General features: G+C 36.7%; 1 protein-coding gene across 6 annotated transcripts in view; it reads left to right on the top strand.

Annotated features, from left to right (window-relative positions):
- EPS8 (EGFR pathway substrate 8, signaling adaptor) overlaps positions 1-23,522 on the top strand; it is a 187,817-nt gene that overhangs the window by 149,921 nt on the left and 14,374 nt on the right. For all 6 annotated transcript variants that reach the window (XM_024733470.1, XM_024733468.1, XM_024733466.1 and 3 more), the window contains 5 exons: positions 2,017-2,200; positions 6,824-6,957; positions 10,636-10,735; positions 11,551-11,694; positions 21,205-21,427. In XM_024733470.1, coding sequence (XP_024589238.1) covers positions 2,017-2,200; positions 6,824-6,957; positions 10,636-10,735; positions 11,551-11,694; positions 21,205-21,427 — 785 coding nt within the window. The remainder of the gene's footprint in view (positions 1-2,016; positions 2,201-6,823; positions 6,958-10,635; positions 10,736-11,550; positions 11,695-21,204; positions 21,428-23,522) is intronic.

The raw sequence follows: 23,522 nt of genomic DNA, 5'->3' as shown, positions 1-23,522 counted from the left end.
CATGAAGCAAAAAGTCAAGAGAATGGAGCGTGAATGTGTGTTTAGCCCGAGTATAGACTTTGGGTAGTGGGGGATTGTGGAGAATGGGGAACAGAGGAATAGTGATGAATGAGGTGTACAAAAATGAGCAGGGCTGGGTTCAGGCTCCCAGTGCCGCGCTAAGGAGCTGGAGTACGGTTCTGTAGGCTGCGGAGAACCAATAGCTTTGTGAATAGGAGTGCGATGCAACCAGACCTTCGAGAGATCAGTCTGGTCATTGAGTCTAATAAGGACGTGGACAAAAGTTACTAGAGGCGTGAGGCCCCTTGGGACGATAATGCAATAGTAGAGGTTCCTTATTAATCAGCATGCCCTGGGACTAGAACCATGGTGGTGGGAATGGAAAAGAGGAGGGGATAAGTTTAAGAATTGTATCTCATCAGTAAGGTGACTGTGGAAAAGAAATCACTAACAACTGCAGGATTCAAGTTTGCTGAGCCAAGCAAGTTATAAAAATATTTCTCATTTCATTATATGTGATTAAATAATTTCTGCTTTCCTCATTTATTTGAATCTTTTTATTTCTCTCACTACTTAGAGTAAATCATTCAGTATGGTCACTTGGAAGTTTGTCTTCGTAATGCTTTTAGGCTAGCCTGAAAGTAATGGACCAATTCATATTTTTTTTTCTGCTGTTCTTCTATTGAAATATATATAAACCATTCCCACTTATATTTTGGACCTTGGCAACTGCTTGTGTGGGAATATGGTTTACACGTGGAGTGGTTTACCAAACAGAAGATTCTTTAAGGGCACTGCAGTTGTTGCTTTTTTGAATGAAAATGTTATCTAAATTTATTTCTGCATATTATTTATATATTAATGTAGCATATTGTATCATTTATATATCATACTATGTAAAAACTGGTTAAATAGATTTCTTAAATCTATTAGATTTATGTAGGTTATGATTCTGTGGTAAGCCTAGGTAGGGATCTTTTCATTTTTTTCCCATAAACCCTATTAAATTTATCAGATGAGAACTATGAAGTACTAAAATAGTTCAGGGTTTTTAATTTCTTTGTCTTGGGTCCTACCTCAAAATGAGAAAATTAATGACTATTAGGAAACCTACATCAAAAGGAACTCATATTGTTAGCCCTTGACATGAGAAAATGGTCATTTCAGATCCTAATTATTTAGAGTATTAGGAAGTGAATATACTGACTTAAAAACTCATAAAGATAAAAAAGAATCCTAAAGGAACATAATAACCAGAATCATTTCATCACAGTAGAAGTATAACCTGAAGAATTAAATCATGTGTGAAAGATAAAACAACATATTTTAGCAGAATTTAATAATGTCTCTCCCAGTTATTTTTGTGGTTCATGAGTGATTAGGAGCTTATAGGAATAAGTCTCAGAGTTACTAAGTAATGAATGGGTCATGATTATATTACAGATTAGTACTAACTTGATTTTACTGATGAAAACCTAGCTGATCCATTCAATTTATAAAATCAGTAATGTGCTTCATTTTAGGAGACTTCATAACTTAAAAGATCATGAGCCTTAAGAATATTGTCTGCTGTTTGTCTTTTGAAAAATACATCTCGTATCAGGAGGCTTCATGATGATGGGAGGGGAGTGAAGGGAAAGATGAGGATCAGAAACGATTTGATGCTTAGAGAAGCTTATGTCCTAAGTTCTCACCAGACTTCTAGCTTCACATTCCTTTCTCAGATTGTCAAAGATGTATATTTATGTTCAAAGGTTGAATTAATGGAGAATTGAGGCAATGTAGTGAAAGCAGATCATAAAGTAGAATTCAGACTTCCTTTCATTGTATCAGCATCAAATACTAGCATAAACATGTTTACTTTCTCTGTTTGGATAGAAAGAGGGCAGACTACGTGTGAATTGTTTTTGTTGTTATTTGTTTTTGTTTTTTTGTGGCTAGCCTTACTGAAGATCCTTTTGAGCATGGAGGTGTTTCTTAATTTTGCTGTTCGTATGTCTTAATGTCCTTCTGCAGAGCAGAGTGGCCAAAAGAACAGTTTATCCCACCCTATGTCCCACGGTTCCGCAGTGGTTGGGAGCCCCCGATGCTGAACTTCATGGGAACATCGGTGGAGCCGGATCTCTATCAACTGACTGAGTCCATGGCAAACGCAGCAGAACAGCATCGCAAGCAAGAAACAAAAAGATTATCCACAGAGGTAGTCTTTCAACATCATCTTTTGTGGGAAGTGCAGTAATCTGTATGCTCTCTTGTAATTCCGATCGTGAGTTCCCACTTTACTGATCTGAAGATTGCTCTCAAATCAATGACTAGATGTCCTGCTGCTCTTAGGTACCTCTCACCTCTTTGTCATGGTGACAGTTGCTCTGTTTCCCTGTGAAGCCCAAACCCAGCGCGTATCACACCTCACAGCCTGCCAGCTCTCCTCCTTGAGCCCTGGTGATCCCGTCCTTTGGATGGTGTACTTTCCCTGCTTTTCAGGGGATTGCCCCACTGCTGCTTGGTCTGTTCTTTCTATTTTCCTCTCCTGTCATCAGACCCTCAAGACAGTTCCTTGACCCAGGACCTTTAAGCCCCTCCCAAGCAGCTCTTTCCTGAATGTCCCATTTCTTTCTTTCTTTCTTTTATTTTTTGGCCTCATTCTAAACCTCCCGAAGTCCTATCAGCCTGGCTAGAAGGCCAAAGCTCCTCCTGGACTCCAGTCCCAGGTCCAAATGATGACTTATAACACTATTACATCCTGAGGAGATCATAAAATATAGTGTATCTTTTATGATCTTTAGTAAGCTTTAGATGATGATTTATTGGGGGAGCAAATTGAGGGATTGAAATTGGGTATGATTATCTCTTCACATTCCTTAAAAATGATTTTTCTATGACAATTCTTGTTCTGACAGAAAAGAAAATTAAACACTACCTAAAGTTTAACCAAACTGAGCGGATGATCACAACCCAAGGAGTTAGATGAATGAGGTCTAGTTTGAAGAAGATACAGAAAATTAATGACTAGGTCCTCCTTGAAGTCCTGTTCATTTCCTTTATTTAATCCCTTAGATTAATCTTCTCCAGTCCCTGTGGGTATTTATAATGTGGCAAATATGATATCAAGGAATGAATTAGGAAACTAGAGTATATCCTGACGTTTAGGGAGAAACATTTATATAAATTAAATTTCTTAAAATCGTTTCTTTCGACAATAGCCACAGTATTATAGAAGATTGCTTAAATTCTGAAACTTTAAAAATAAAGCAAATATACTTCTCTGAAAGTAATATTTTTCTACTGTAATTATTTTTTCCTCTGGCTGCATGTAATGGTACCAGTGGATTCTGTAACTGCCCTTCCCTCTAACTGAGTGATTAAGAAGGTGACCTCACAGTTCTGGGTGCAGGTTAGCAGACATATGTCCCTAGCTGTATTTTATAGTTCAGACCTCATCACAATGAATTTTCCTTCCTCATAAAGGGAAACTTTTCTAGAGTAAAAAAATGTAATCAAACATGAAATTATGATACACTTGCTGTTGCCATAGTTACAGCTGAGTATTTTCAAATCATAGAAATTTCTAGTTTACAGTCCTCATATCTTAAATAAGAAAATATATCCACTTTATAATGCATGCCTCAGAAATTCACTTTTGTGAGTTCTTTTTCAATTTGTTTATTTAAAGAGAGAGTAATGTGTTCTGGCTTCCAGTATAAAAGTTTGTCTACTCTCAGAGAATAAGTAACTTTCAAGGAAGAATTATTGAGAATTCTTCCTCGTAATGAGTTATCATTTTCCTGTTGTAAACTATTGTCCATTTTATGGCTTAAGCACTTATTCAGAGGTTTGAAAATAATGAATTGAAAAGCACCTGCTAGCAGTTCTATGAGATTTTATATCTTAAGATTTTGTTGGAAAAGAGACCAAAGTAATGGTGACTTAAAAATGTGTAACATGCAATCATCCCCAGAAGAGAGATTTTATTATACTTTATTGCACCTATAATAAATGCATTCAGAACAAGAGTTGGGTGATTCAGGATCTGGTGGCATAGGTGACAAGGCATGACAAATGTGGGTGGCAGTACTCAGCTTCTTTCCTTCCTCTGAAGCAGCAGCCACCCTGAGCTGTGTTGTGTAGTCATCACAGTTAGTCACTTGCCATCATGTCTCTCCTCCCTTCTCATATTCCCAGTCACTCTCAGGACCCAGTGACTTCATGCTGTCCAACCTCACTGTTATGTTCAGAGCCAGGCAGAAGGTGTGGGTGATTCTGTTTCCTCAACTCCTCCCTTTTATAACAGCATTTAACAGCAACAAAAAAAATGGCCTGATCATGTAGTGCCTCTGGTCTCTCCTAGGGAAGTGATAAACTGAATTAATTAAGCCATTTGTTCTTTATTTTATTTTTTAATTCCAGCTTTATGGAGGTGTAATTGACAAATAAAAATATAAGATATTTAAAGTGTGCATCGTAGTGATTTGATATATGTATACACTGTGAGAGGACACCCCCCCCATCTAGCTAAGTAACACATCCATCTCCTCACATATTTATCTGTTGTTGTTGAGAACATTTAAGTTCCACTCTCTTCGAAAATTTTAATTATATAATACAGTGTCATCAACTATAGTCACCACATTTTTATTAGATCCTTAGACCTTATTCATTTATAGCTGAAAGTTTGTACCCTTTTACCAACCTCTCCCTCTGTCCCCCACCCCCAGCTCTGGCAACCACTTTTCTACTCTGTTTCTATGAGCTTGACTCTTTTCTTTACATTCCACGTATAAGTGATATCATGTGGTGTTTGTCTTTCTTATTTCACTTAGTATAATGTCCTCAAGGTTTATCCATATTGTCATAAATTGCAGGATTTTCTTCCTTCTCATGGCTGAATAATATTCCATTGTATATACATACATACCACATCTTACTTATCCACTCATCTGTGATAGACACTTAAGTTGTTTCCATATCTTGGCTATTGTGAATAATGCTGTAGTGAACCTTGGGGTTCAGAATTCTCTTTGAGATCCTAGTTTCATTTTCTTCAGTATTATACCCAGTAGTGGGACTGCTGAATCATACGGTAGTTCTATTTTTAACTTTTTGAGAAACTTCCGTACTGTTTTCATATGGCTTCCCCAATTTACATTCCCACCAACAGGGCACAGGGGTTCCCTTTTCTCCACATCCTTGTCAATGTTTGTTCTCTCTTGTCTTTTTGACAATAGCTATTATCAGGCATGAGGTGATATCTCAGTGTGGTTTTGATTTGCATTTCCCTGATGATTAGTGATGCTAAGCACCCCTACATATACCTGTTGACCATTTGTATGTCTTTGGGAAAATGTCTTTTTAGTTCCTCTGCCCATTTCTTAACTGGATTATTTGCTTTTTGCTATTGAGTTGTATGTGTTCTTTATCTATTTTGGATATTAACCTCTTATCAGATATATGACCAGGTATATGATCTCTCCCAGGCTATAGATTGCCTTTTCACTTTGTTGCTGGTTTAAGCTAAGGTATTGAAATGGTAAAAGTTGTTTATCTGTATTTGTACGTTAAGTGCAGTATCCTGATACATATTCCACAGGAGTAATATAATGTGGGTACTTTGACATCAATAGCAGTCCATTGGAGACACCTCACCTACACTGTCTGTGGATGAACTCAGCCCTACTCCTGCCAACTTTGTCATTTGAATTAACTACAGTAAATGTGCATTCAGAACTTTTCTAAAACATTCCCAGTTTCAAATATTTTGTCCCAGTGAGTCCATAAACAATTGAAATTCCAACGCTTTAGGGTCTGTTGTGCATCCACCATACTTCATTTTACATAAGGAAACAATACAAAATTCATAGATGAACTTTTTTGGTTTGTTTCTTTGTTTTTGCCCCATAGCTTTAAAGCCATGCTGCTTAATGGGACCCATAGATTTCGGTTCTCCCTCCTGGTAGCCCATTAGGCTCATGTCTGCGTTGTGTTAACTGCAAAAAGAAGTGGCTCCAAACAAAAAAAAAGAGAGAAAAGGGCTTCCCTGGTGGCGCAGTGGTTGAGAGTCCGCCTGCCGATGCAGGGGACACGGATTCGCGCCCCAGTCCGGGAAGATCCCACATGCCGCGGAGCGGCTGGGCCCGTGAGCCATGGCCGCTGAGCCTGCGCGTCTGGAGCCTGTGCTCCACGTACCGCAAAAACAAAACAAAACAAAAAAGAAGTGGCTCCAGCTTTGTCTTATCCTGGACTATTGACTCTCAGGATCAATGTGTTTTTGCGTTTCTGTGTTTTCCTTAACAGTAAATCTGATAATAGTGCTGCCATTTTAAAAAAATAGTGTCCATGTACATTTAAAAAATGAGAATAATGAGAGAGGGTGGTATAATTTTAACACATAGAATTCAGATGATTTTCATGTGATAGTATTTACTTTGCTAGGGTGGTAAAGGTCTGTTTCTTAAACATAGAAAGCAAAAGTTAAGGGTTTCATTGTTGCTGTTTTTAAACGAGTTTTATTTTATACAAGCTGTTAAAGTCTGCCTAATACCAAAATCACCTATTACTGAAATTCCAGAGGAAAGAATTTATTGCTTTTATACAATAAAAGCATTGGATATTTCCTGAATTAAGATTTAGTCTTTGCACTAATTACTTTTCTTATTATAATTAGGTCTTGGACAAAAACCCTCATTTCATAATTTATTAACATATAATAGTCAATCACTTGAAAATGAAACTGACCACAATGTAGTGGAGGGTTCTTGTTAACTGACGTCAGTGCTCATTCAAATAGTATTGGTGATTCTTTAATCTTTCCTCCTCTGTCTTTCAGCACTCCAGTGTATCAGAGTATCCTCCAGCTGATGGGTACACAGTATTCAATAACATTTATGGAAGAGGGCCCCATCTGGACCAAGGGGAAGCTGCTGTTGCTTTTAAGCCAACTCCTCAACGCCATGTAGATAGGTAACATTTCATGGGCATCATTTGGAGAGCTGTGGATGATTATCTCTGGTTTAGTGCAAATAGAGGTGCTAGTGTCTGCACTGTTCACTACTTCTTTGAGCTTTCCATCTATTAATTGTTTGTTAAAATTTCAGTTGTTCCTTTATAGAGCTGGCTTTGATGAGCAAAGTCTCCAGTCTATAATTCTAACTTAGTGCAAATGCCATTGGATAACTTTCCATTTTTTAAAAGATGCCTCTGACAGAATCTGTGAATTAAGAAGAAGAATTGTTTTGAAACTCTCTAGTTTGTACCAGATGGTCTCTAAGGATCTTTCCAGCTCTGTAACTTTTAAAGGAAATAATTTCCATCTTTATCTCCCCCAATAAAAACAAACAAACCTTCCTTTAGATAGAAGTATTTAAACTAAGTATAAACTGAATATTTAAACAGAATCAATGCCTTATTTGCCATTTTTACCATTTCATTTTTTATATTCACTTTCCAGTTTTACATTTCATTTATTTTCCCATATTTTTCTCTCTCCAAAAATTCATTATAGGCAAAAATGGAGAATTGAGATGGGGAAGAAATAAATTGAATTGAAATAGGGTCACTTTTTCAATCTTGTTTGCAGTGTAAACTGCATGTGAGGTTTACATAGAGGCCAACCCATACACATAAGAGAAAGAAAAAAGGTGAAATATTGATAACAAGGATATGGGAGAATGATCATTAAGATGAAGTGGGGTAGAGAGCTTGTCCTACTCCACTTTGAGGTACTTTCCTACCTCAAAGCCTGTCTTACTATGAGTGTTACATGCCCTTAATTTGTCTTCAGTATATTCTTTTCTTAATAGAATCTAAAGAAGGTGGGATGTAAAATTTTGGTTTTTTTGTCAGGAATGATAACAGAGGTAATACTTAAGTAAAATGATGTGGAAATTATACAGTTATTATTCTAAGGGCACCAGTAACGTATTAAATTCAGTACAAAGAAAAGTCATCAATGAATAATACATTTTGAAAATGCCAACATATCAAAGAAGTTTGAATTGTACATTCAATTTTTAGGAGATACAGGTGAAAATCGGTTTTGAAGTTTAAAAATTATTTCATGGCAATTCTTCTTGAGAAACTTGTTCTTCATCCTAGTACTTTCTTTTTCCTTTTTTTTTTTTTTCTGTCTTAGCTGTCAGTATTCTAGAAATTATTTCAGATTAGTGAAGGAAATGCCATGAAGGGATATTCAAGTATATAGATCTTAAGACTGTCAATATTTAGCCAGAGAAATATTTTTTTTAAAAAGGAGTAAATTGTATATCTCAGTTGCCTTTATGTGTCAAATTTCTACCCTGGGCTATTATAATAGGAGCTGGATAGCTTAATAGACACCTGGATCATTGATGTTGCTAAGAAAAGTTGTCATAATTATTGAAAAAACTGTCTGAAAGTTCTGGTCTGATACGTAATACAGAGGTTTGGAATTCATTTTTACAGTAATTATTATTCATCTTAAACTCTATTACATGTCAGGAATGCAGTAAATACCATATGAAGTATATTCACTCTTCAGTGAAATTACAATGTCATTTAGGGAAGCCACCTATTGAATTTAGCACCCTCACCTTTGATGGATTATAGTTTACTGCTATTCAAAAGCAATTCATGTTTTAGAGAAGTCTCAGATTATTGCCATCTCTGTGTCCACTCTGTATCAGGTGGGTATCAATAACTCCAAATCAGAAATGGAGACCATGCATTTTGATACATTCTAGATCTCTTAAGAAACTCTGGTACATCTGAAAAATTACAAAGTGTGATTTTCAGATTGATAACTATGGTCAGTGTCATACCCACATTTAATCTATAGAGGGCAAGAAACTGGAAACCATAAATATTTGTAAATTCTAAAGCACTTTACAAGTGCATGCTGGGCAGTCACTTCTGAGACATGCAAGATAGCAAAGACTTCAACGAGAACTACAGTCAACTTTTCTTTTAACCACAACCCACTGATTCATATACACAGTGGCAGGGTTATTCTTCCCTTTGCTAAACAGTACATTCAACTCTCTGTTATCAGCAGTGATTTGGAGAGAAGAACAAGAGGGAGGAGAGGAAGATAAAAAACTGAAGTTACTACTGTTTTGCTAACCTTTGGAGTGATTGAAACACGTTTCCCCCTCAAAAGAAATTTTAATGGAACGTGATCATATAAAACTAGAGATAGGGGTAGGAAATCCATGGAACACAGTTTAAAATTTATTATTAATAATAATATATAATAATTATTTGGCCATAATTTCACTTTTTCCACATTTTCTTAGTTTTTTAATATACCAAAAATTGCCAGTATGGTTTACAGGCTATGATTTTCCTTTGTTCCTGTTTCTCTTCTCCTGGAGTTACTATCCAAGAGGTAGCAGATTACCTATGATGACGAGATATACTGGGCCCACAGCTGTCCTGCAGGCCCCGCTGTGACTCAGTATTCCAGACGATCTTGGTGGGCAGCAAGCAGAATGGCCACTTGACAGAGGAAGGATGACCAAACATCATTAGTGCCTTCCTGCTTTTTCTCTTACAAAGGAAATGTGGGGATGTAAATGGAGGAGAAGATTAGGGAGTAAAATTAGTTAAAAAATAATTAAAGTTATTATTTCATTATTGAAACGAAGAGAATATTATTACGTTGTTGATATACTAGGTTTTATTATATTATATAAAAGTATTTTAAAATTATGTTGTTAAATCTATTAATGGCCATTTAATGATTAAAAGAAGTATTTTGGGGCTTCCCTGGTGGCGCGGTGGTTGAGAGTCCACCTGCTGATGCAGGGGACACGGGTTCGTGCCCCGGTTCGGGAAGATCACACGTGCCGCGGAGCCGCTGGGCCCGTGAGCCATGGCCGCTGAGCCTGCACGTCCGGAGCTTGTGCTCCGCAACGGGAGAGGCCACAGCAGTGAGAGGCCCGTGTGCCGCAAAGAAAAAAAAAAAAGTAGTTTATTTTTAAAGTTTTCTTTTTAAAAAAAATACACCTGTTCTTACTCTTAAAATAAGTTTATAGTGAATTAATTAATTAACAAATTAACTAAGAAGTGTTATTGCTCTTGTACTTAACTCATACCTTCCTTTGCAATTTGGATAACTGGACAGAGCTTTCCTGAATATTGACACTTAGTCATAATTTTTTCATATATATTTGGTTAATGAATTGAAGACATTGCTTGAATTAGTGAAATCAACATATAATTTAAATTACCACTTTGGACATTATGTTTAGTGTCCTTTAATTTTATGAAGAATGGTAACATCGACCATTATCCTGGTTCTTTCATGGTAGAAATGCTGGTTAACAAAGCAATATCCAATATTTCGGATATTAGATTTAATAGACAAAGAATTCATAGATTTGCATTCTAGATTTGGCTTAGCACTAACTAGCTTTGTAATTTTGCATTATTTATTTTTACCCTAGCCATGGTTTGTTCATTTTAATGGTAAAATCTCCAAAATATAATCAAATTAAGTACTCGTATTCTCTTACTCTATAAAATATAATAAAATTAACTACTATCTAAATAACTTGTCCAAATGGTTTCTGGTAGGCATTGGCTTGCCTTAGTGTTTCACTTCTGCTTTCAGCCTTTAGGAAAAGCTAGCAGAGTGATTATCTTTTTTCTTTCTTTTTGTAGAAATTATGATCTACAACCCAAGAAATATGCCAAATCCAGGTATGACTTTGTGGCAAGGAACAACAGTGAGCTCTCAGTTCAAAAGGATGATATCTTAGAGGTAATAGAATTTTACCTTTTTTATACTCTTAATAAAGTGGATTTATTGTATTCCTTTTCTGGTATATAGCTAAACCTTCCTCAAAGAAATGCTGGGGTCAAGAAATTATTCTTCAGTGTTACTTTGTTTTACCAAGGATACACAGCATATTATAGATACCTATATCTGTTTAGGTGGGGTAGCTGCTTTATCTGTTTTTTGTTTCTTTGGGGGGCGGGGGTTGGATTTCTTGGCTTACTTTGCTCTCTTCCTTCTTCTGGCCTTTATTCATTCTGGAATCAAGGCTGGTCATCACTTCAGCTGTAGATGCACCATAATATTTCCTCCTTCCTATTTTAGTACCCTTGCACAAATGTAACCAGCAGTGAGCGTGCTAATGGTTTTGGGAATAATCTCCCATGACTCTCAAATTTCTTTCTTCAGTTATAACTGAGACTCCATCTTCTTTAATATATAATATGGCATAGTTACAATAGTAAAAAAAAAATGTTTTTATACCTTTCCTCTCTATTCTAAGGATGGAGACAATAGACTTTTTCCAAGTAACTCATCTTAAGTACTTCAAATACTGCAAATGGCTAAGCATTCTTGGGAGGTAATATGGACCTTGGGTAGAGTGGTACCAAAGCTGTTCTATACTAGTAATTGTAATTCTTAGTGTAATTCCTGACAATCATTTAACCCACGGTATGTTGATGCGGAGTCAGCGTATTAAAAGTGAAAACATTTTCTTGGTCTAAGAATAAAAATCGAACTTCCTTCATAGTTCGGTTTTGGTACACAAATGCCGCCTTTATTTTCTTGCATGATGACAGATCCTTGATGATAGGAAGCAATGGTGGAAAGTTCTAAATGCAAGTGGAGATTCTGGATTTGTGCCAAACAACATTTTGGATATCGTGAGACCTCCAGAGTCTGGATTGGGGCGTGCGGATCCACCTTACACGCATACCATACAGGTAATTACAATTTTTGAGCAAAATTCAAGTTTTTCGAATTTTCAAGTTCATCTTTCCTAAACAGGACTTAAACACTTTTTATGTATTAGTCATTTTGAGATTTAATTGACTGTATAATTTATACCTTTTTCCTAAGGCAACGGGGGGACAGTGGCTAGGGACATAAGGAAGAATTATACATGTTTTTCTGATTTACTTCTTCAGGAAATTGCTCAAAATGTTTATCTCAGTGACTGTTCCTCTGAATGCTATTTTTTTTCTACCCTATAATATTTTTGACCTTTGGAGAAATAGTATTTCTGCTTCTTTACTCTTACCCAGAGCCCTCCTACCCAAGGGGCCTGACAGAGGATGGCCCTGAGACAGTGGCTGGAGTGTCTACCAGTTCATCTTCAACAGCCTTTGCTCTTATCCTCTATATAGACTTTGATTATAGCCTGTTTGCCTTCAACTTTCCAACTACCGAATCCTAATCCTTTTTTAAAAACTGCCTTCACATGGTAGACCCTCCACCCAAGTTTCAGCGCCATTATCTTTCTTCAGATGTGGTAATCACAAGAGACCAGGGCCGCCGCCGTGTGCTTTTAAATCTGTGACAGGATCTCTAGAAATCACACCTGCCGGCAGAGACAGAATGGATGGACTGTCCCATGCTTAGCCTCTGAACCTGTGGTAGCTACTTTCTCATGCCCCCAGGAAAATTCTTTTCATTTTCAGAATCTTGAGCAAAAGATCACATCTGACCCCATAATGATGTCATAAATTTGCGCAGAAGCTGAAACTGCATAGGATATGCAGTGAAATAGTGAAGTTTCATGCCTAGGCTTAGTAAAATGCAGGCTGTCCAAACCTAGAACTGTGGTCATGTGCTGCTATGACCATTCTGTAAGGATTTCTGCCTCCTCATGGCATTCAAGCCCAGCGCAGGCCCTGCACTTATCCAGAGAGACTTCTGGCCTTATTAGAATTCGAGAATCAAGGAAACATTTAAAATAAAGGATTGATGTATAATTTATAGATCTTGATAACTTAAAGCGGTGGCAATGGGAATTCTGTTTGCTGTGCTTATGTTTGGGCTGGCCTGATGTGCATATATATTATGTACTTATGTTATGTTCATCATTTGTCATTAGCTATTGATGCCAAAGAAGGAGTTTGAGTTATTCAAGGTATGATCTACTCCATTTCCCATGGATTTTTGAAGTGAATTTTCTAACTTAGACTTAATACCTTTTTCTTTCCTAAGTTCTTTCTTTTCTGATTTTTGTGATGTGGTTACCTGACATAATATAGGCTTCTGTCTGGTTTATAAATACCAATTCTTTGTGTTCTTTCCTATAGAGGTTTTCACTGAATGCCTTAAGCAGTGTTGAAGAGTGTATTCCTAAACCAGTGATGGAGTGCATACCCTTTGAGCTATATGAACTGTTTTTTTGTTGTTGTTTTTTTGCGGTCGCGGGCCTCTCACTGTTGTGGCCTCTCCCGTTGCAGAGCACAGGCTCTGGACGCACAGGCCCGCAGCCATGGCTCACGGGCCCAGCCGCTCCGCGGCATGTGGGATCTTCCCGGACCGGGGCACGAATCCCCGTCCCCTGCATTGGCAGGCAGATTCTTAACCACTGTGCCACCAGGGAAGCCCCTGAACTGTTTTTAATATTTAACTCATGATAAACAGTAAGAAGCACTATTTACAAAGGATATCCCTAGTTGTTGTATGTGAGCAGAAGCCCAGATTTTATATATAAAATGTTAGAAACACTTAGCCAAATTTGTTTTTATTTGTGTGCATGGTTGCTAGGAATGGCAAACTCCCATAAAATAAGATACCCTAAAACTTGCAAATACTAATGTGAATTCTAAGTATTCTCCCCACCTGAGGTTTCCTAGGGAATTTAACCTCTCTTACCTTTCCTGTTTACTGTTCAGTCTTGTTTTTTTCTTCAGTTTAGATTCCTGGCTTGGGCCATAAGTTGACTACTCTGTTTAAAGTTTGCTTCTGTGTAAAGCTGAACCAAAACTATTAATACGTATCATAGGTAGAGTACTTTTTGAGAACATAAAATTATTTCTCCTTTCTTGAACAGAGCCTCAGCTTATATTTTTGTCAACTTTGGCAAAACCAAGAAATTTTTTAAGTGCTCACAAGTTTCAGGAGTTTGTTTGGCTACTTTATGTAAATAGAAGCTTGTAGGGATTGCTTGTTCGGGCTGTTTCCTTTTAAACGTTTCAACACTATCTGACTGTCTGCTGAAATTTTCTGGATGCAGCTCTAAATGCAGTGATGTACGTAGAAATGTGTATAGAAGCTGTGTGTGTGTGTGTGTGTGTGTGTGTGTGTTTAGGTTGAAAGCTCTACTTTTAAAAGTTATTAAAAACAATCTACTTTTTAACATCTCCTGAAATATTTGGTCTCAGCCCAACAAAACCTCCGAAATCTTGTAAAATTTTAATAAGCAAGCTTGAGAATCTGCTCTCTGTTATCTGGCATAAATATGACTCTAAAAGGATTCCTATTCTCAAAGCATTTATAACACACCCAGAAAAAAATGACTAGATAGAATAAGATGAAAAAAAAATCACTCTCAGAAATATATGCCAATTATTTTATATCTCTACAACAGCGTTACCAGACACTTTTATCTAAAATATCTAAAGAAAAATCCTGCAGCTTATTTCAGAATGACAGTAAAGGTACCACCATATTTCTATAGATTCAGGTAGTCCTAAAACCCTAATCTCATAGAACTCCACTGGATTACAAACATATCAAAAGCGATTCTATGTCTTATTTACCTTTTCATTCATTCACCCCACAAATATTTACTGAGTGCCAGCATCTCGCACTTGATGAAAAGAAAGACAGAAATCCTAGGACTGAGCAGTTCCTCCATTAAAATCACCCTTTTGCCTGCCTCCCAGAATCAAACATGCAGGCCGTCTGCCCTGGCTTTGCCCCTCCCTTTGTGTTTGTGTATCAGGAGCAGTGACCCTCTCTCCGCTCAGAAGTGGCTGACAAAAAAAAAAAAAAGAAGTGGCTGACACTTTTCGCCCTGTCTCGTCCATCCAATGACATCAAAATTTTACAGAAGTTTAAAGAAACTTCTCACAAAAACATTTTGGATACCTGTACTGTACTACAGAAAGATGCTCAGACTGTATGCCATGTCCTTTAAGGACTTCACAAGTACCAGTATATTCAATTCCTACAACAACCTTGTGAAGTAGGCACGTTTTTTTTTTGGTTTTTTTTTTACGTTTTATATATGACGAAAATTAGGTACAGAGAAGTACCTTGCCCACAGTCACATGGCCGCATGAAGCTAGAGTGGGGTCCCAGGACTCTGGAATCAGAACCTATGCTCTGATATGCTCGACTGTCATGAGGAATAATGCTTAGAAAAGAGGCGCTAAATTCCTTAACTTGGAATATCTGGTTTTCTTTAATTTACAGTAATCTTTTGATGTTCCCAGCTGCCTGCCCTTTGTTACAAAACTTCTATATAACCTGGCTTCCCCACTTGCCTCCTACGAGCAGTTCTCTTAGGGTTACTTGAGATGCTGCCTCCCAGGCTTGAAGTCCTAAAAAATTCCTGCTGAATAAAACATAACTCTGAAAAAAAAAAAAAAAAGACTGCTATCCCATTTTGTACAGACATATAGTTTTTCACCGTATGAATGCTTAAAGTGACACTTCTCAGAATAGGTTTACCTTGCACTGCATTGTGATCAAAGTTGATCTGATCACTCATCACCCTTGGAATTGGGTTTTTGCTTTATGCCTCCATCACTTGGGTTTCATTAATTCTTTCATTTTTTAATCATTTAAGAAAATAATCCAAACTATGTAATTCACTTAGAAAGTAGGCTTTTTTGGAAGGGTGGGCATAAGGGAATTAGATGTGAACGATTTCCACGTAGCATCTACAAGTCACCAAATTTTAAAAAGCCCCAGACTTAGGACTGTTAGTTTCATACACTTACATCTCCTGTAAATAAATATGTAGAAGTAATGGCAGTTGCTGGGGGAAGGGCACAAGAGCAGCCCTTGCCTGCAGTTCACACACTGTTGGTTAGAGATTCTCTCTGTTGGCAGGATGATCATACCTGGCACCAGTCGCCAATAGGTGTTGAGTTGCCACCCGCTGTCCCTGCGAGTCCAGGCTATTTAATATCCTCACATTTGGAGTGATTTTTTACAGCTCAGTAAAGACTACCGTTCCCACTGAAAGTGTTTTTCACCAGGGTTTCAGCAAAGTTTTAAAAATGAAGGGGTGGGAGGTAATAAAGAATTTTCGAAAGATGTGGAACATAAAAAAAATAGATTGGTTGAAACCACAGGGACAAGGAAGTAAATGTTTATGAGAGATTACGGAGAAATGAAGATAAATGACATATCTTTTGATGAAGATTCTGTCATAGAACATTCCAGGACTTTAGAGTACTTTTGCTGGGCAACACATGGACATCCAGGGTACTTCCAGCCCACCTGGAAACTACCTGCCACATCAAGTTTCCTGATACGTCTTTTGACTTGATTCCCTGACCTCTAGCACTTTGACTGTTCATCTACCAGAATCACCCTTTTGCCAACGTAGATTTCCATGTCGTACACCAAGAGCAGAAACCAATCCCTGCCCTTACATTATTTCCAATATCTTCAGAGGCTTGACTAAAGAACTCTTTTATTTATTATTAATTATGAAGTCCACCTGCTTATTATTATTATAGATATGCTTACTCTACAAGATGCAAATAATTTTGAATGTCTGGTCATTATGGTCCTGTAAATTCATCAGAAAGTTTCCCCATCTGCTCTGTTTCCGAGCAAGAGATATTATGATATTGTGGAAGCAGCTCCAGTCTAGATCCTGTGCATGAGGATTCTAGTCCTGGCTCTGCCACTGACCAGCTGTATGACCTTAAAGAAAGCGTTTTCATTTTTCTCTGCTCCAATTTGCTGAGCTGTGAAATGGAAGGGGCCAAGTTTCATGATCTCCACAATCCAGTCTAGATATAAAATTTTATTATTTTTCTATATACATGTTAAAGTAGCCCTAAGTTAAAAGTGGAAATGTTTTCTTCAGGTGAATAGTAGACCACTAGCACTACTAATTTCAGCTCCTATTATGAATGCTCTGTTTTTCAAGCTCAATCCAGATATTCAGACACTGCTGGACAGAGAAGACGGTTTTACTAAAGATGTCTTTATTTTCATTCCAGCAGACCAACTTCCTGATAATATTCCATTCTTAAAAAAAATTTTAAGTTAATCTTAGAACACTCTATTCATCTATCAATTAGAGGCATGATCTTTAGACAGGGATGGTTACTTTTTATTCTGCTTCACATGTTGACATTTTTCCAAATACTTCTTGCAATAATTTGAATAATACCTACTATCTCTCTCTTTCCATATATATATATATAAATTACTGCCCAAAAGGCATATTACAGAATCATAAAATTTTCTGTTTGTTTAACTGCTTACAAGTTCAACTAAAGTTCACTAAAACACACCATGATATATATTTCCTTTTGTAAATCAGCTTAAGAGTTAGCCTTACATTAAATGTACTCTAATTGAATTCTTTATAAGCTATGAGAATAAGATGAACCTTTATCTTAATATTTTTAAAACACAATACTCATACACAAATATCTACTGAAATACTCTACATGGTTTATGCTGTAGTGTGAGCCTATATAATTAGTTTTCCATGGCTAGATAGTGGTGGAAATTAATTATATATTTACAGTCTCCTTCCCTGGTTGATTTGTTGGGAGGTAATCTTACTGTCAAAAACTAATTTGCTCACGGTTTCTGATATTTGATGTAAAGTATAATTGATATTATCTAGTTCCATCTCCTATGTTAAGTCTTCTCATTTGATGTGATTTGCTCCATTTTCCTAATAGCAATTACTTGGCGAGCTGTCAGAGGTAACTCGTATTTGTTCCCTCAAGGCACTTCTTTTTAATGTAATATTTTGGATTCAATCTCTGGACTTAACACCCTCCAAACGTTCCAGCTGTGCCTAGTTTTCACTGCAGAGTGCCAAAGAGACTAAATTTAGAGGAAAAAAATGTGTAGATTCCATTTTTAAGAACAGTTCAATTCACTGGCTTTGTTGGGCTTGCTTGCATAAATTCCCTTCTGAAGCAGTATCTTGCATGAATCAGGAGCTTATCTACGCATCTCTTTCTTTAATCCTTGAGAATTTCTACTCAGCTTTAGTGGCTAAAGAAAAGTGACTCATTTGGACTTAATTGTCAACAGAAAAGTACGTTTTCCACAGGGTCTAGTAATTCTGACTTCTTTCAGAGAAAGAAAAAAAACAAAGAGATTTTTGTTTTAAGCAGAACTTTCTATTTGTGAGAGATAAAAGGCAAGAGTTAGGAAGTGATGGTGATCGTACAAAAGTACAGCCACACCAAGATGACCCATCATCCCAGTTTGCTCACAGCTGAGGGTTTTGGAGGGATGTATGTGGGACTCTTGGTTCTGACACTCAGAGAGTCCCAGGCAAACTGGGAACAGTCGGTCAAGATTTCTTTTTGGATTTGGAGATTCAGCACCCTTCATTCAGCAGAAGAAAGTTTAGGATGGACTTCTGCTCTCCAAGACTTGCCATCCATTGAGGGGCCATCAGTTCTCTACCTTCAGCCTCATATAACCAAGAGACAGTAATAGCAAAGGGAGAAGAGCAGTAACGGGGTGGTAAGTAAAAGGGAGTGGAGAAGGTAGCGGGGGACAGAGCCAAGTGATTTCACGAGTCACTCCTGATTCCCTTTCCTCCTCGTGGAGGATGACATCAGTTTCCATGGAAAAGCCACCTTGGTTTCTGTTTCAGAACAGGTTATCATGATTTGAGGAAGGCCCTTCCCCCACTTTTTCATTCCAGGGGTTGGAAGGATGAGGCAGGAAGGAGGGCCAAGAAAAAGGGGAAAATATGCAAGTAAATAAAATTATGACCTAATTCATGAAAATTTTTCCTATGGTTTCTCTGTATATTATATGAATATTTAAGTCTGTAGTTCTGATAGGTTATACTGATAAAGTTGCATTATGTAGCAATGACAGATGGGTGAAACAAGGCACAGAAGATTTGGTGAGCCTGTCTGCAGGCCTGATTGTGACAATAACACAGGTTTTCAGTTTTTCACAGTATTATTTGATGGCTAGCCAAACGCTAGCTGTTCTTGTTTTTCTGAAAGCAAAAAATGTGAGTCATATCATGGAATGCGGAGCTGAAAGCATTTTTTGTTTTGTTTAAGCTTTAAAAGCAGTAATTTAAACTCTGACACTTTTGAAATCCTAATGTGAGAATTCACTAACTCTTCATGAAATTATGTGCCGAGGACATTCTTGTTAAGGGTACATTGCATATACATTGATGACTTTGGTGTGTGCTAAGTATTACATTTCGGTGATGTTTGCTGTATTTTGATTGCTCAAACTATCTTATTGGCCCAAATATAGGAACATCGTTTTGTGGATGATAATAATATAATACACTCGATTATTGAATATATTAGAAATGTTTCCAGGCCTTGAATTGCAGAGGGGCCAGCAATATCTGTTTCTCTCCCATCAAACTCCATGGCTTGCTCTGTGAATTTAACCCCTACTCATTCCCTTCCTCTTTGCCTCTCTCCTTCTCCCTCCCATCCCCCTCCAAGGAATAGCAGCACAGAAACCCTTCTTTCAGTCCTTCTCCCATCCTTGTTTCATACCCTCCCACCTTCCCCACCCACTGGCAGGTGAGCGGTGGCTTTTAAAGAGGCAGTAGAGAACCAGGGCTGCTCCCCCCTCTGGTTTCCACAGGTGTTACTCATTTGCTGTGAAGGTGCCTTTGAGGGTGGTGTGTTGTTTTTTAAACAAGAATTACAAAGTGATGTGTGTGTGTGGTGTGTATTTTGACGTTTTTGATCTCTGTGGAAATTGGGAAGGCCTCTTTTACAATCAATATGACCTTATATTTGGGCCAATTTAGAAATTAAATGTAAATACTCTTCTAGCCAAAGGACCAGATTACCAAAAGGCCTGCTTTTTGTATTTCATCTGCTAATCCTGAATTTTAGAATAATTAAACTTGTGCCAGTGCAGTATCTAAACTTTACCTAAATTATAAGTCACTGCTCTGTATCTTTGATTCTATACAAAAAATTTGCCTTTTGAGAATTTGGAACTTATTTTATTTCAGTTATTAAGATTATTTTGTTTAAAGTTTTAACTATTGTGTGTAGTTTAATAGGGAAGATGCACAAATAATATTTTATAATATCCTAAATCATGGTTTAAAAATTACTGAAAGTTATTATATATTCTGTCACATCTACCTTTTTTTTAATACAAATCCCCCTGTGGACTTTTTTCCTAATAATATGCTTTTGACGTGTAGTCATAAACATTTTTTAAGTAATTAGGGGGTTGCTTTATTCCCGTAATAAAAAATCCAGAGGGAGGCACATACCAGGTAGTTTCACATAATGAAAAGTCCAGGATCCTCTTAACTTTTTCTAAGAATTTTTCTCTTTAACTTTATTTACATGTTGTATTATGTAGACAAATTTCCTAATTTTTAATCACTTTTTATCTCTAGGTCAAACCTAGATAACTTGGTCACAATTCATTGTTTTTGTTTTTATTTATTTATTTATATTAACTTTTTATTTTATATTGGAGTATAGTTGATTAACAATGTTGTGTTAGTTTCAGGTGTACAGCAAAGTGATTCAGTTATACATGTATCTATTCTTTTTCCAGTTCTTTGAAATTGTCATAGAACAATTTCATAGTCATAAACATTTAATTAAAGACCATACCATTACCCTCACCACATTCCTATTTTAACAAGGAAACTTTCTAAATTTAATAAATTAGCATTAAGATGATGGCAGAAAGGGATATGGCTTGAAAAAATTAACAATACTTTTAAATTACTTGTTTATTTTAAAGCATAACTCCTTTTATCTACTGAAATATTACCCCTCTTCTTAACAAATTACTTGGAAACAGCAGAATTAAACACTTTGGTATATAATATACATTTAAAATAAGGAGGAAGTAATGCTTTCTGTTATTGATATTTAGGCTTCTAGTGCAGTTAGAAGTTCTTATTAACGGAAACTATAAAATAATCAGAAATCTTTTGACCTACCCTGATCTTGTGTGATTCCAGGTTCAAATTTAGTTTTCTTGACATTTATTACTATTATTAGTACTAATGTTTGCTATTTGTGTATCCTTTTTGATTGTGAACAAATGTGTAGAATATTTAAAAAATAATTTTTAATAATTATTACATCAGGTAGGATTGGAGGGTTGTGCATGTCTGTCTATACATACATATATATGTATGTATATATATTAACACACACAAATTTGCTATGGATTTGCAAGGAAGTTTACAAATAAATAGCCAACAGGGTCCTGTCAAAGTATAATCTGTTTTCCTAGCCTAGGTTTATATTTTCACAATTCCGAATGAATGATTTGTCTTTTTATAGAAGCAAAGGATGGAGTATGGTCCAAGAGCAACTGACATTCCCTCTGCTCCATCACCTCCTCCAACACCAGCTCCTGTTCCTGTTCCCCTCCCACCTTCTGCTTCAGCACCTGTTCCTGTGTCAAAGGTCCCAGCAAATGTAACCCGTCAGAACAGCAGCTCCAGTGAGAGTGGTGGCAGTATTGTGCGAGATAGCCAACGACAAAAACAAGTTCCTGTTGACCGTAAGTTTCCTAGGAAGGCAAAAAATATACAATTTCTCCTGGGAATTAAAAGCACTCTAAGTAAAAATTGTTTATTATTGGTTCTGCTGGTAATAAATATTATTAAATATACAGAATGGTCCTTGCACGGTACTTCATAGATTGCAAAGATTTTCACCTCTTTTCTCATCCTCCAAGTAATTCTGAGAAACAGGAAGTTCTGTCTACTCTCTAATGGGTGTATTTCTACATATTCCAATATATTGTGGTGATGGAATACAGACTCTGGAGCCAGACATGCTTGAGTTTGTACAGTGAAATATCACTTGCTGGCCATGAGACTGTCAAGAATTTAATGATCCTCTGTATGCTTTAATATCTGAAAAGGGGGGGATAGTGATATCTACTTCATGGGATAATTGTGAGGATTTCATGAAATGATGCATATAAAGCATTTAGACCAGTCGTTCTCAGCCAGGGGTGATTTTACCCCCTTCCCCTGGGGACATGTGGTATTTGTCTGGAGACATATTTTGATCACAATTGGGTGGATGCTACTGGCATCTATTATAATAAGTAGAAGTTAGGGGTGTAGTTAACATCCTAAGGTGAACGGGACAGCTTCCCTCTCCCCCGCTCACACACACACAACAGAATCATCTGGCCCAAAATATCGATGGTACTGAGGCTGAAAAAGCCTGATTGATTTTAACCAATATGGCACATTATAAGCAGTTAGTAAATATTTACTCTTATCGTCATCAGTATCACCATCATAGTCTTCCTGCTTCTCTTCCTTATATTTGCCATATATATATATATATATATATATATATATATATATATATATAGTGTGTGTGTTATTTTCCATATATATATATATATATATATATATATATAGTGTGTGTGTGTGTGTGTGTCTATATACACACACAGTCACACTAGCTTAATATAATCAACCTGCCAATAGCACTTTCAAATTTGCCCTCCAAATTCAGAATTTTAGACTTCAACTTCATACTTTCATAAATTGAAGTTTTATTTTTCATGTGAGTGGTTAAATCTGAAAACCAGATTTAAATAAGTTAAAACAAAAGACCCTATGGCCATCTTTGGATTATCCTTGTTAGTACTTGGGAACAGCAGGGTGGATAATTTGAAAACTGAAGATAATTCTAAGATAATTTTTATTTTGTTTTATCTTGTAGCATATTTTATCTTGTCTGTTTAATCTTCAAATTATGTTTTTTAAAGTATTATAAAATTACTTTGCTTTATCGATACTTGATACATAAAAATTCGTGGAAGACTAGAGCCAGGAAGATGTTTCCTTAATATGATAAAAGTATATAAAGTGTATGTGTGTGTAAAGGATATTTTTCATTCTCTCAAATGGCTTCTCCTAGGGCTCAGTTCTGGGTTCTTTGCTCATATAAACATACTTTTACTGTAGATGATCACTCTATTTTCATTTCTTTCAATATTGTTTATACTGTTGGAAAAGGAGTGACTTGAAAATTTGTCTTCATATCAAATCTCATCTCTGGCATCCAGATACAAGTTTTTTTTTTTAATACATCTTTATTGGAGTTTAATTGCTTCACAATACTATGTTAGTTTCTGTTGCACAACAAAGAAAATCAGCCACATGCATACACATGTCCCCATATCCCCTCCCTCTTGAGCCTCCCTCCCATCCTCCCTATCCCACCCCTCTAGGTCATCGCAAAGCACAGAGCCGATCTCCCTGTGCTGTGCTGCCGCTTCCCACCAACCATTTTACATTCGGTAGTGTATATATGTCCATGCTACTCTGTCTTCGCCCCAGCTTCACCCTCCCACCCCATGTCATCAAGTCCATTCTCTATATCTACCTCTTTATTCCTGCCCTGCAACTAGGTTCATCAGTACCATGTTTTGTTTTTTTTTTTAGATTCCATATATGTGCGTTGGCATATGGTATTTGTTTTTCTCTTTCTGACTTACTTCACTCTGTATGACAGACTCTAAGTCCATCCACCTCACTACAAATAACTCAATTTCACCTCTTTTTTATGGCTCAGTAATATTCCATTGTATATATGTGCCACATCTTCATCCATTCATCTGTCGATGG

This window comes from Neophocaena asiaeorientalis, unplaced genomic scaffold, assembly GCF_003031525.2.
Source record: "Neophocaena asiaeorientalis asiaeorientalis breed wild unplaced genomic scaffold, Neophocaena_asiaeorientalis_V1.1 scaffold150, whole genome shotgun sequence".
NCBI classification, from domain to species: Eukaryota; Metazoa; Chordata; class Mammalia; order Artiodactyla; family Phocoenidae; genus Neophocaena; species Neophocaena asiaeorientalis.
This window is presented reverse-complemented; position numbering and strand designations above follow the sequence as displayed.